Source organism: Biomphalaria glabrata, chromosome 8 (assembly GCF_947242115.1).
Source record: "Biomphalaria glabrata chromosome 8, xgBioGlab47.1, whole genome shotgun sequence".
In the NCBI taxonomy this organism is placed as follows: domain Eukaryota; kingdom Metazoa; phylum Mollusca; class Gastropoda; family Planorbidae; genus Biomphalaria; species Biomphalaria glabrata.
Window position 1 is genome coordinate 15,841,601 of NC_074718.1, and position 13,985 is coordinate 15,855,585.

Below are 13,985 nucleotides of genomic sequence, written 5' to 3' on the forward strand. Positions count from 1 at the left end.
TTCATCTTTAAACCACTTTCCATCTTTTAACCACTTTCCATCTTTTAACCACTTTCCATCTTTTAACCACTTTCCATCTTTTAACCACTTTCCATCTTTTAACCACTTTCCATCTTTTAACCACTTTCCATCTTTAAACCACTTTCCATCTTTTAACCACTTTCCATCTTTTAACCACTTTCCATCTTTAAGCCACTTTCCATCTTTTAACCACTTTCCATCTTTTAACCACTTTCCATCTTTTAACCACTTTCCATCTTTTAACCACCTCTTGACTAGGAAGAAAGTTTGAGCTAATAGTAAGAATTGAAAAGAAAAAGAATGTTTAAGGTTTTAAAACATTTTCAAATTGTAGAACTTAATTAATCTCTGAGATTGGGCATAAGGTTAGGAATGGGATTGGAAAATATGGTCAACCAGTACATCAGATAATTGGACTTTAAATTAGGATAAGTCTTTATGAAATGTTTAAGTTGGACAGAGTGTAAACTATAGCCTGGAGGACATAGACCACAATCATAAAAATAATCTGATTAAGGGAATTAAATAGTTTCCGGATAGGTCAGTGAAACAATGTATTTATAAAAATTACGAAAGGTATTTTTTGATTAAGTAAAGAAGCAAGTTTCTTCTAAGAATAACATTATCTTCTTATCTTATATAATGCAGACGTTACTTCAAAAAAGATGATTACGTCCTTCGCGTCATGCATTCAGTCATGCATATTAGCCAATGACTTAAATTCTGCCAAGTCACTGGTTTTCCTGGCTAGCTCAGGCAACCCATTCCATGCTCTAATAGCACTAGGGAAGAAGGAGTATTTGTACAAATAACGTACACATTATTACGTAATTAAGGGATCTCCTAAGATCTGCAGACGTATTTTTATAATCGTAAGGCATGTTTTGTACAGATATGCCCCCCCCCTCCCCCTTAGTTTCATGTAGTAAAATCTTCTTACGAGTAAAACTTTGAATATTTAGATATGAAACTATAGTGTATCTAATGTAAGCCTTAAAACCAAGTCCTCCATTATGTCCAGGCATCTGATGCAGACGCTGGTCAGAACGGGGAGTTCTTCTTCACCCTCCAGCCTGGAAACGTTTCCAGTATGTTCCATGTGAACGCCATAACTGGCGACCTGTTCGCCACCCGGACTTTCGGTGAGGGCGATGTGGGCGACTACAATCTGACCTTCACAGTGACGGACAAGGGAGATAAGCCTCTCAGTTCAACCAAGTTCCTCATCATTCACATTACGGTTAGTTTCACATTTTTATATTTTATCACCACAGCTACTACTATTCTTATATCTAGAAAAATATAAGTTACTAGTAATATAATAGAACAGGCATTGAATTACCAAACAATCAGAACTTTGTTCATGGAGACACCTAACACAAAGTATACTTGAAATCGGTTGGGTAAAATTAAACTCAGTTTCGTGGTTACACCAACGCACCTTCCAACTAATTGCGCTGGCGTAGCTAGAGGAATGGGAGGGGGTCCAAATTTGAAAGTCCCCCCGGTCCCCTACTTGAGGGTGCTCCCCAAATGAGTGTCCAAATTACTTTTTTTTTACAGTAAATATTAAGCCAATTCCATGTTGTCTTGATATTTATGTTGTTATGTAAATAAGAGATCATGTTACATGTATTCCACACAATAGACTTATATATTAAGTACATTATCTCATGTCATGATGTATTATGTCAAAATGCAGAGGCCCTTAAAGAAACTAAGCCCCCCCCCCCCCGGGCCCCAAAATCTCTTGCCAAGCCACTGACTAATTTTAAAAAATTAAATAATGTGGAACTAAAGAGGCTCTTATCTTTAGGACACGGACATGTTGATCCCTGATGTGGTCCATGACATACATGTAGGAAGTGTTTATGCCCCACCCCTCCCCCCCGGGTAAAAAAAAAGGTTGAGAACCACTAACATTCAGTTAATCAATTAGATCTTGGCATAAAATGAAATACTTGAATCAGCCAAGAAAATCAATGAGTTGGTAGATCGTAACTTTCTAACAAACGGGGTTGGGGTGGCGGTCTGTAATTTATAAGATAAAATGTGGTTCAGAATACTAATAGCCTACAGATTACTTTCTAAAACTAGAACAAGTCAATGGAGACGTGTCATTGTGGTGTTGGCAGTCTCGCTCTTCCTCTCCCCAACCCCCTCTCTGACATCACTCCTTAATTACGAGCTGTGTGGCGCCAAAGATTACGAAATTTAAAATCACAGTCTTCACCAGAAGTCGAACCCGAGATCTCCAGTTCGGAAGCCAGATGCTTTACCCCTCAGCCACCGCGCCACCAAAACATCAACTATTACGTCACAAAAGCCTGCTCGGTACTAAGATTGTATACAACGAAATGGGGGATAACTCAGAAAAAAAAAAAGAAAGCAGACGTATCTAGAATTGAACGTCACGTTATGGAGGGACCTTGAGAGATAAAACGATTTTTTTTTTAACTTTTTGAAGGCTATTTCTAGATTGGAGGTTATATAGAGTGTGTCTTTGCACCTTCCCAAGTTCAACGCCCCTGTTGGCTAGTTTCCGTTGTGTTAAGTTTAGATTAAGACAAATCTTCTGAAAGCAATGGCGACGTGACCACGTGTTCACTCTTGCAGGATAAAAATAGTGAACGCCACGAGCTAAATCTAATGTTGTCATTGCTCTCAGACAAAAAATAAAGTCACAATAACTAGGTCAAAGTGGCCAGACCATCCCCGAACAGCTCCTGTAATCCAAACAAAAGCGTCTATAAGCTTTAGCGATCAAATCAACTCCGTTTGTTTAATCCCATAATTCTTGATTGAGATGTAATCGGTACGAAATGGTCGTTAAAGCGGAATAAATCTAGCAGATCTTACATTCTACTACATCGAATTCCTTCCCCTTACGCTACACATGTCCCTCTCCTGTTGTTGTTTTTTTTTCTAAACTTTTTTTTTTCTTTTCAATGTTTTTTTCTTATATTTGTATAACTACAAAATCCTGTTATTGTTCGGTGACCAGGTGAACCCACAACTGACTCCGGTCCAAAGCTCGGACACCAACGCCATGATCGCAGGGGGATTAGTGTGTGGGACAGTGCTGGTGGCTGTGGTCATCATCGTGGCCGTTTGCTATGTCAGACGCAGAGACAAGGGCAAGCAACTGCGGTATCTGGAGAAGGGAGCTAACTCTGCACCACGAATGACAGAGGTTGCCGATCTTGCCAATGGTCAAAAGGTATTACAGAAAACAAAAAGGACCACAATGTTCACAAGCATTTTAAAACAATCATAACTGCTTTCTTTCCTGTCTGTATTTGTGTTTCAAATATTTTGTAGCCCTGACATTTTAAACTTTATTTAAATACGTAGCTTCCTCACGATAATGTAATTTGTACAATTTATTTACTTTTGCTCGGAAACTTAGACATAATTCAATTGACAAATCCCTGGTCAATTGAAATTGTATTTATGAATGGCACACAGTGTTTCAGAATGTTAGATTATATTTGTGAATGGCACACAGTGTTTCAGAATGTTAGATTATATTTGTGAATGGCACACAGTGTTTCAGAATGTTAGATTATGTTTGTGAATGGCACACAGTGTTTCAGAATGTTAGATTATGTTTGTGAATGGCACACAGTGTTTCAGAATGTTAGATTATATTTGTGAATGGCACACAGTGTTTCAGAATGTTAGATTATGTTTGTGAATGGCACACAGTGTTTCAGAATGTTAGATTATATTTGTGAATGGCACACAGTGTTTCAGAATGTTAGATTATGTTTGTGAATGGCACACAGTGTTTCAGAATGTTAGATTATATTTGTGAATTGCACACAGTGTTTCAGAATGTTAGATTATATTTGTGAATGGCACACAGTGTTTCAGAATGTTAGATTATATTTGTGAATGGCACACAGTGTTTCAGAATGTTAAATTATGTTTGTGGATGATTACATTTATGAATGGCACACAGTGTTTCAGAATGTTAGATTATATTTGTGAATGGCACACAGTGTTTCAGAATGTTAGATTATGTTTGTGAATGGCACACAGTGTTTCAGAATGTTAGATTATATTTGTGAATGGCACACAGTGTTTCAGAATGTTAGATTATATTTGTGAATTGCACACAGTGTTTCAGAATGTTAGATTATGTTTGTGAATGGCACACAGTGTTTCAGAATGTTAGATTATATTTGTGAATGGCACACAGTGTTTCAGAATGTTAGATTATGTTTGTGGATGATTACATTTATGAATGGCACACAGTGTTTCAGAATGTTAGATTATGTTTGTGGATGATTACATTTATGAATGGCACACAGTGTTTCAGAATGTTAGATTATGTTTGTGAATGGCACACAGTGTTTCAGAATGTTAGATTATGTTTATGAATGGCACACAGTGTTTCAGAATGTTAGATTATGTTTGTGGATGATTATATTTATGATTGGTAGATTATGTAAATGAAAAGTGACATTTTCTGACCTAAATGTTCCACAGAAGTTCAATGATCAAGGTGAAAATGGTCAAGATCAATTGAAATCCAAAAACTACACAAGTTACCAAACACAGAAAGAAGACATTGCTGTAAGTACACTAGTTCTTAGTCTGAACAATTTAAACAGAGATTTAGAGAGATTTTGTTGGTCAGTCAAGCAGTCATTTGTTCTCACAGACTACCTACCTACCAACCTACATATCCACAATAAATACACTTTAATAAGCTGATATCGTTTTAAAAGATCTATCACAACTTTTTATTTTATTTTTATTTTTCACTCATAACAGTAACGATGGTAAACTCTGACTTCCTGCTATTGTTCTATTGACCTCTATTAGAAACTTAGCATCCAATCATTTCATCGGTTCTTAGTGGACAAATGAAAATGTAACTGACCTAGATATAAGTCCTAGGAAACAAAACATACACCCGTCATCCCCTAAACTCAGTTTACAAATACTTTGTATAGGATTCCATATACGGCTAGGATTGTCTCGATTTGGTGTAGTTCGTGTTTCAACCTTTGACCCTGAACAAGAGGCTAAATTTTCATTTAGGTCCATTTGAGCCTCGCACTAGCTTAATTTTAAGGTCATTGCTAATAGAGTTGTAGACCATAGCTAATATAGTTAAATACCATAGCTAATAGAGTTAAATACCATAGCTAATAGAGTTAAAGATCATAGCTAATAGAGTTAAAGAACATAGCCAATAGAGTTAAAGATCATAGCCAATAGAGTTAAAGATCATAGATAATAGATAATAGAGTTAAAGACCATAGTTAATAGAGTTAAATACCATAGCTAATAGAGTTAAAGACCATAGCTAATAGAGTTAAAGATCATAGCTAATAGAGTTGAAGACCATAGCTAATAGATAATAGAGTTAAAGACCATAGTTAATAGAGTTAAATACCATAGCTAAAGGAGTTAAAGATCAAAGCTAATAGATAATTGTGTTAAAGACCATATTAATAGAGTTAAATACCATAGCTAATAGAGTTTGAAGACCATAGCTAATAGAGTTGAAGACCATAGCTAATAGAGTTAAAATTTGTGGTCAGACATTGTTCCTTGTTTTGTCCACGCAATAATTGTATTGCTTTTGGCAACAGAAATATGGGAAACTCTCTGTTGACCACAGTTTGACTCGTGAAAAGGCAATTTCCTTTTTTCTTCGCCAAGCTCTGTGTTTAATAAACATAGGCTATAATCAATTAGCCTAACAAAATAATGCGATAAACCCAAAGTGAAACAAGTCGCAAGGAGAAGTCTAGTATTACTCTTGATGCATTACAAAGTATGTTTTTGAGGATGGTTTGCAGTAAATAATGAAATCCATAAAACGTGAAGTCCAGATGCCGAACTGCTATTTAATTTGTCCCCAGTTTGACCTGGCTTTAATCCTGTTCCCTTTAGATTGGAGAGCGAGCAATCTGAAGAAAAAAATGTTTCACAATCGTTTATCGTTTTGTTAAATCAAACGTCTGCAAATAGACATTTTTTTCCCAGGTATTATATTCGGTCAATACGAGGCTATTCCAAACCTTTGGCCTTGCTTCTAAATACTGTCGTTTTTTCATGAGCTCACAGCTCTGCTTTGTAGAACGTGGCAATTTGATCTTTCTCAACTCTAAGCTTGATGTCTGTCCCGTTGGCCTGACCACGCGCTGACCACCCTCCCATTCAACGCGCCACCCTTCAGCCCCCTCCTTCCACTCCCGCCCCGAGCATCAAGTGTCATCTTGCTGTGGTCCTTCCGTATAAAAGGACTCTCTCCGGAACAATAGGACTCACTCCGGAACAATAGGACTCTCCCCCCGGAACTTAGCACTAGAGCCTAGAAAGAAGGTGGACAGTTGCTTCTATAGGCGCCTCAGTTTCCATTCTATTTTGCTGATGAAAAAAAAGGGGAGTTTTACTCTTGGCTTTTGTTGTTGGCGCCCTGGTCTCTGGACGTGCTTTTAAGTTAACATAGTCACACACACACACACACACACAAATAAGAATAGCACATTGGATCTGGTAATAAAAACCATGTTTTTAACAGTACCTCGGTAACAGAAGAAAAAAATTGCTTGATTGACTTCAAACACTAATGTTTTAACGGCTGTTTGAAATTGTAATAACATAAGTACAAAATAAACACAGCAAAATACAAAACTATTTAAAAAAAAAAACAACAAAGCTTATATTAAGTGTATCGATTTGTTTGGATCAGTCATGTAATTAGATTTGTAATAGATGACTAACATTTATAAATCTGTGCGATTAGAATTTTTTTTTTACCAAATGTTTTTGTTTAGCGCAATTTTTATGCTTTTGGCTTTCTCATTACGCTATGATCTTATCACTTGTCTGGACCAGTTGGAAAGGGGTGAGGGGAGAAAGAACGGGGTATCTGGGTGATCGCTTTTTATATGAATTTAAAAAAAAAGGGGTAGGGGGGACGCCATGAATTCGAACTCGTGGGTTTAAGCCTTCGCGGGGTTCTCAAGTCAACACCGTAACCGTTCTGCTAGCGACTAGCGTCTGGACATGTACGATTGTATTGTTATCTATTGTTTCTATTTCATGTTGGTGTCCGAGGACCTTAATACCACCACTTCAGTCAAGTACAATTTCTTTCCCTAGTTCCAGATATAAACTAAATAATTAATTACCATAGTTAATTGACTAATTGGTTAATTTTTTAAAAATTGATTCTTGTATTGTCGGGTAAAAGAAATAATTGCGCAAAATTTCAGCTTGATCCGAGATTGGGCGTGGGAGAAATAACTTGCCCAAACTTTTGACCAGACAGACAGACAGACAGAGTGTTACTATACCCTTTGTAAAAATTAAATTACAAAATTGATACAAAAAATAAATGGTGTGAATACAGTGTCGATGTAAGAGACAAGCTGAACACTAATGTAAGAGAGTATCAAAAGGAGAACGCTTCATTGAGTAGTTTCGCACTAAATGGTAATTTCATTAATCTGCATTTTTTTGTTTAGACTTTCATTTGTAAGATCCCGTTTCAATTCTTTAATTAAGCAATCATTTCAGTAAGAGAGAAAAAGAAGGGAAAGCGATGTGAAGAAATGGGATGGTAATATAATGGAACCAAAAAGAAACATGTAGGAAACTGAAAAGAGGAATATTAAGAGAAAATTGGACACATTGAATTAGGTCAGGACGCCATTTCGGAAGATCCCTGTTGCTAAGTAACGAATACAAATGACTTTGTGTTACAAGCGAAAGAACGTTTATTCTACATCATAGCTGCATACAAATCTTTTTTAAACTAACGTCTGTATTATATAAGATAAGATACAAATGATTTACTTTACACATTTTATTTTTAATTTGATTCGACAGTGCTAAAAATGATGACATGATTTTAAAAATAGATACTTTATCAGCATTTCCGTATTTTCCTCATCGAATTCAACACAGCTTGCTATATATGAACCTGCCTCCATTTCTGAAACTCTACAATTCTCTACACCGGATGCACCAAAAAGCTTGCTCTATAAGGATTTGCCTCCATTTCTGAAACTCTCCAATAATAGATTTAGATGTCAGAATGTGAGCCTCTGACATATGTTTGAGTCTGATCTAGATATAAGCCTACAAAATAAAATAAAAAATCTAGATTTATATATATATATAATATATAGTTTGTTTTTATTTAAATCATTTTTCCAAAGTTTTATAACAATTATTTCGAGAGTTTTAGTCTCAACTAACCATCTTTCATAAGACAATCAGCTTATCATTAGTCAATAAAATTTCATTAGTCAATCAGCTTTCATTTTACAAATTACACGACTCAAACTTTCTGGACACGCGCCATCACTGTGTGTTCTTGTTTATCTCTTTTTATGTGTAAGTGTATATATATGCGTGTGTGTGTGTTTGGGACGTCTGCAACAAAGAGATCAACCGAGAAAGATTCAAAAGAAAGAGCAATCTTCACCCTATCTCGTATAGATTAATATAAAGCCATTTTCTCCCCTTTGATTTCTATTATATTTTTTTAAAAACCTTTGACACGTGATCAGTGACCCGTGATGTCTAGTGACCCCTACCTGTTGACCTCACGGACCGCACTACTGTGTTCAATGGGACCACTGGACATCTAGGTGACAGATGTCCCGCGTCCCCAAAATCCCTTCTTGTCCTCGCTACTTGAAACCGACCGGTCACTCGAGGAGGTGAATGAGGAGGCTTGGGTGGAGGATGATTAGGCGGTGTGTCCTCCCCGATCCTAGAGAGCAGGTGGTCAATTTATCAAAACTAGCCACTAGGCTAACAGTGAACAATAGAGGTTTGGTTTGGATAATTAAAACAGTGGAGATAAATGTATAACATACACGCTGAGTCACTCATTTCTGTACTCTCCCATTTAAAGAGATTTCAGGTCCCGAAATTCGAAATGTAACGAGCTTTATAACATTGAAACCTTAGGTAACTGCAGCGGAGTTTATTTGCGTCCATGGCAACAAGAACGAGGATATTGTGTTGCCAACCCTAGAAACAAATTGTAGAGTTCGAGTAGAAGTTTGAAAACAAAGTTCCAAATGAAATACTTACGTAGCATCGATTTATAAACAACATTTTGTTAATGATGAAATTTAAACTAAAAGCTGATTAGGTCTTCCTTAGAAGGCTGGTAAATAGAGACAAAGACAATGCAATACATAGTCACAGTCTTACAGTTACATTGAAACAACTGTTTAGGCTGGCAGGACACAGACCTGGTAGTAGGCGACTGGTCGAGACGTACTGGTCGACTGATGTGACGTCATATCGATAACAATCGAAGACATTCACCTGTCATTTATTTTCTTAGCACCAACTGACGCAGTTACCTCCCCTGTTTAAGTGTGTGTAAAGTCATTCAATTTTTATGTAATCAATGCTGAAGTCCTAGTCTGACTTCTTGATCAATGAGACAAGCAATCAGTGGTTGGAGAAAATAAGTAAAGGTGGGAGGGGGGTGCAAATCTAAAAAACATAAAGGAAAACTAGAAGGATAAATAATACTAGATTGACTGAGAAAAGGAACAAAGAAAAAAAAAAAAATATGAGGGAGTGAGAGAGAGAGAGGGAGAGAGAGAGAGAGTTAGGCCAATAATACAATATGCATCCTCTGTTTGGGACCCCTCAACTCAAAAAAACATTAAGAAACTGGAACAGACACAAAATAGAGCAGTGAGATTCATAACAAACGAATATTCACATTTGACTAGAGTAGCACCTTTAGTAAAATCACTAAATTTAGAAAGCCTTCACGACAGAAGACTCAAAAGTAAAGTAGCAATTATACATAAAACACTGAACCATAATCTTCAAATACAAAAACAAAATTTAATAAAATACTCTGAAAGACACAAAGATAAAGGCACATTCCTCATCCCATATGCTAGGACAAATTTGTACAAATACTCCTTCTTCCCTAGTGCATGGAATGGGTTGCCTGAGCTAGCCAGGAAAACCAGTGACTTGGCAGAATTTAGGTCATTGGTTAATATGCATGACTGAATGCATGACGCGTAGGACGTAATCAACTTCTTTTTTGAAGTAACGTCTGTATTATATAAGATAAGAAGATAAGAGAGAGAGAGACGAAGAAACCTACAGGAGGTAAAGCTCGATGAACTAGAATCTCGACGCCAACAACATTCAATAGTTCTAATGGCATTGTCTTCCTTAATTTAACACATATTGGTTTTGTCCTTCAGACTGACCGCTACAGTCGCCCGAAGCACCCAGGGGTTAGACTGTCGGTGGATATGATGGTCAAAGGCGATGAGCCGGACAACGTGGACAAAGAGCTCAACAGAGTGACCAGCCTGAGACTCCAACAAGCCTTCCAACACTTGAGTAGCTTCAAGACTCAACTTCTGACACCAGCAGATACTATAAGGGTAAGTGATGTTGAAAGTAGACTCTCCCTCCCCTCCTCCTGAAGAAGATTGTCTTCAAAGAAATGCACACACACACACACACACACACGCTCATGTTTTTAATACTACTAAGTAGAAATTGTTTTTCACCTTCACATATTCATTAGTCTGTTGAACCATTGGGGCAACACTAAAGATCTGTTGACCGTCTTTCTCCATTCCTATGTCTTTTGTCTCGGTTAGAATTTCTTTCTATGACAATCATGTTGTTTTCCCATCGCTTTCTTTGTCTGCATTTTCTTTTTCATGGAACTGTTCCCTAAAGGAATGTCTTTGCGAGCGCTGAGAATCTTGTAATATGGCCATAGAGTTTAAGTTTGCGTTTTTTTGACATTATTTAGCAAGCGCTCAACCCGAATTGGTTCTTGTCTCTCTTTGTAAAGTAACAATGTTACCTCCACAAATCCTGTCTGTCACTGCCCTGACCAAGACATTCTATTGTCATAATTATGTTGTTGCCTTAAGTCTTCCCTTGTATTTCTAGCGGCCTTCTAATTTATATTTCTAGCTGCCTTCTAATTTATATTTCTAGCGGCTTTCTAATTTATATTTCTAGCGGCCTTCTAATTTATATTTCTAGCGGCCTTCTAATTTATATTTATAGCTGCCTTCTAATTTATATTTATAGCTGCCTTCTAATTTATATTTATAGCGGCCTTCTAATTTATATTTCTAGCGGCCTACTTTAATTTTGAATCTTTAAACATTTTATCGTCATGTGTTTTTTTTCTTTGACCTATTGTATTGCAACTTATATACCTTTACGTGGACCATTTTAAACTCTGTATTTCTTGTGTCCTTCTTAGGCATACGAGTGGCGTGAGATTCAGATACCTAGCCAGCCTGGAGACTTTGGTAGCCTCAGCTCACGTGGTACTATGTCCACCACACTGACCAACGTCAATAGTTGTACTGGCGACAGCGGCATAGCCACAGACGACGACGCCTTGTTTGTTCACAAGGGACAGTACAAGGGGGCCGTGCCCTCGGCTCGAGGCAAACCCCGTCAAGCGCCTCGACGCCTCCCGCAGCAGGCGCCTCGTCAGCACAGTCACCAGCAGGCTCGCAGGACGTCCTCGGAGACCAGCGGAGACTCCATCCAGCTGTCGTCCACTTCGTCCTCCCTGGTCAGCGCTGGGCCGAGGCTGTCTGTGGACATGTTCCGGTTTCGACCGGTCAGTGCTCGAAGCACGGACTCTTTTCCAAGTGAAACTGTGGACGATCAGTGGACAACAACGTCGGGCAGTTATAGCATCCACACAGAAGATCACGTTGGACAAAAAGGAAATTCCTTGGCCAGTGGCTTTGTACAAGATGTGTACGTCTGAGCGTAGTGTCTACAATAGAACACATATCTCTCTTCACTGAACAAATAGTGTACTACTATCTGGTCTATCACTATGTGATTAAATACTACTGGAAACATTACTAGGTAAATGTTGACCACTAGGCAGCTACCGTGTATAATGAAAACTTCCCCTCTAAAGATAGTCTGTTTCTGTGGCCCGTGGTTAACGAGGGTGTCATGTGACCAGCACAACGCTGGGTGGAGGCGCCCTAAAGATCACGAAATTTAAAGTCTACACCAGGAATTGAACCCGGGACCCCAGGTTTGGAAGCCACCGCGCCTCCACACTGTGTATGTGTCCGTGCCTAATAAAACTCAATAAAAACAATGTTGGAAGTAGATCTAATTGCAATACATCTGTTGCTCAGACATCGTTATATTTGTTTACTGACTTATTTATTTATTTGCATAACAGGACACGACCTTTATAAATGACTGTGTATTAATTATTAAAGTTATTACTTAGTAAGGAATTGAAACTTTTGAAATGAGGTGAATGAATCTGCTAAGTGGAGGTTCAAATACAAGAAGGCTCAATTAATATATCTAATCTTACTTGATCAGTAAACACGGTAAATAGTTGTTCATTCACGCACTATAATCTACTTACTTTAATGATTCTTGCTCATAGGAATGGACCATCTGTACACTGGCAGCTCAAGATAACACTTACTACATGATAATACATTTTTTAATAATATGCATATTAATTTGATATTAGTTGAACAAACAAACGACTTAGATCTAGTTATGGCGCAACATGACCAAGTGTGATGGTTCTTTTTGTCAAAACTCGTAATATATTGCGTCTATAGTTGGCCTATATTTACTGTAGGGTAGCCTACTTGGTTGGTGATAGACTTTACTAAACCTACTTTTACTTGGTTAGTGATAAACTTGACTAACAAACTTTCTGCGTACTAGTACACGAGTCAAACCATAATACTAATGTATCAAGGGAGAACACTTCACAAACATCGCTTGGTGATGTGAACAAACCTGGTTGTGTAACATAACAAATGTTTTTCACTGACATATGTATTCAAATATATCGGCTACTAATATTTATTTCTATTATTTGTTCTTTAGAAATGATTGTAGGCAAGTGATTTAGGCTAACTGTTCTGTTTCTACAGTGAAATTAATGGACGTAGACCAATGAACAAACATGTATGATACATCTAGTAATGGACTAATTGAGACTAGAGAGATAATACTTCAACAAGACGTAGACTCGCAAACAACGACATAATGTAGGCCCTGTAACTTCACACCAACTACTGGATGGGTTTAGTTTAATGCCAACTACTGGATGGGTTTAGTTTAATACCAACTACTGGATGTGTTAATATTTAAACGAATTATTCGATCTGTTGATGATAGATCAGGTCAATAGAGTTGATATATAAATGGCACTGCTAGTTCACTGATAACTTGAGTTTATTCATGTTACATTTAGTGCATTCTATGATAAAACATTTATACAAATTGCCATAATTATTTGCTGGTACTACAGACACTAGTTAGCCTTTGTTGATGTGATATTTATTTGTAAATATTTACCAGTGTGAACTCAATGCCTTAAATCTGTTAACTCAAGTTAGAATTGGATATGCATTTATTATATACGTGTATTGTATAGATTACTATTAAATCATATTGTATATAGTTGATGTAATACTATTTGATGTCTGATGATGTACGAGTGGAATGTCATATTTATCTTGCATGTGTAACTGAATTGTTTATAAGATGAAAGAAGAATAAATTTAAGATAATGATTTGAAAGATCTGTCTTGGCATTTTAAAATTAATCTATTCATGTAAACTCGTGTGTAATTATAAAATATTGTTATAAACCTGGTGGTGGCACAGATTGGGGTAGTGGTGTGAGTGTAGTCAGCCGACGCAAATCGCCCCAGGCCAGCGCTAGACGAGCGGTCAACCGTGACGAGTTACGACGATCGGCCGAGACGAGTGTCAACAAGAGGGTTCGGGAAGAATCGCCGTCGTGAACAGAGCTCAGTAGCGTCACGAGAGTTGTAGTCATCTGACCACCTAGAAACGTCGAGCGGCGTTCTGTCCGGTTCTAGAAGGCCAGTAGGGACCCTATATAAAGAGCGGAGGTGTCGCAGTCAAGAAGGTTCAGAAAGCGGGTTCACGAC

The 13,985-nt window shown here is 37.5% G+C and overlaps 1 protein-coding gene across 2 annotated transcripts in view; it reads left to right on the forward strand.

The window, feature by feature from the left end:
• LOC106052219 (protocadherin gamma-B4-like) overlaps positions 1-11,951 on the forward strand; it is a 29,578-nt gene extending 17,627 nt beyond the window's left edge. For both annotated transcript variants that reach the window (XM_056039677.1, XM_056039676.1), the window contains exons 3-7: positions 1,043-1,261; positions 3,026-3,241; positions 4,516-4,602; positions 10,248-10,433; positions 11,279-11,951. In XM_056039677.1, the coding sequence (XP_055895652.1) occupies positions 1,043-1,261; positions 3,026-3,241; positions 4,516-4,602; positions 10,248-10,433; positions 11,279-11,800 (1,230 nt within the window). In that variant the 3' untranslated portion in view covers positions 11,801-11,951. The remainder of the gene's footprint in view (positions 1-1,042; positions 1,262-3,025; positions 3,242-4,515; positions 4,603-10,247; positions 10,434-11,278) is intronic.
• Positions 11,952-13,985: the final 2,034 nt, after the last annotated feature.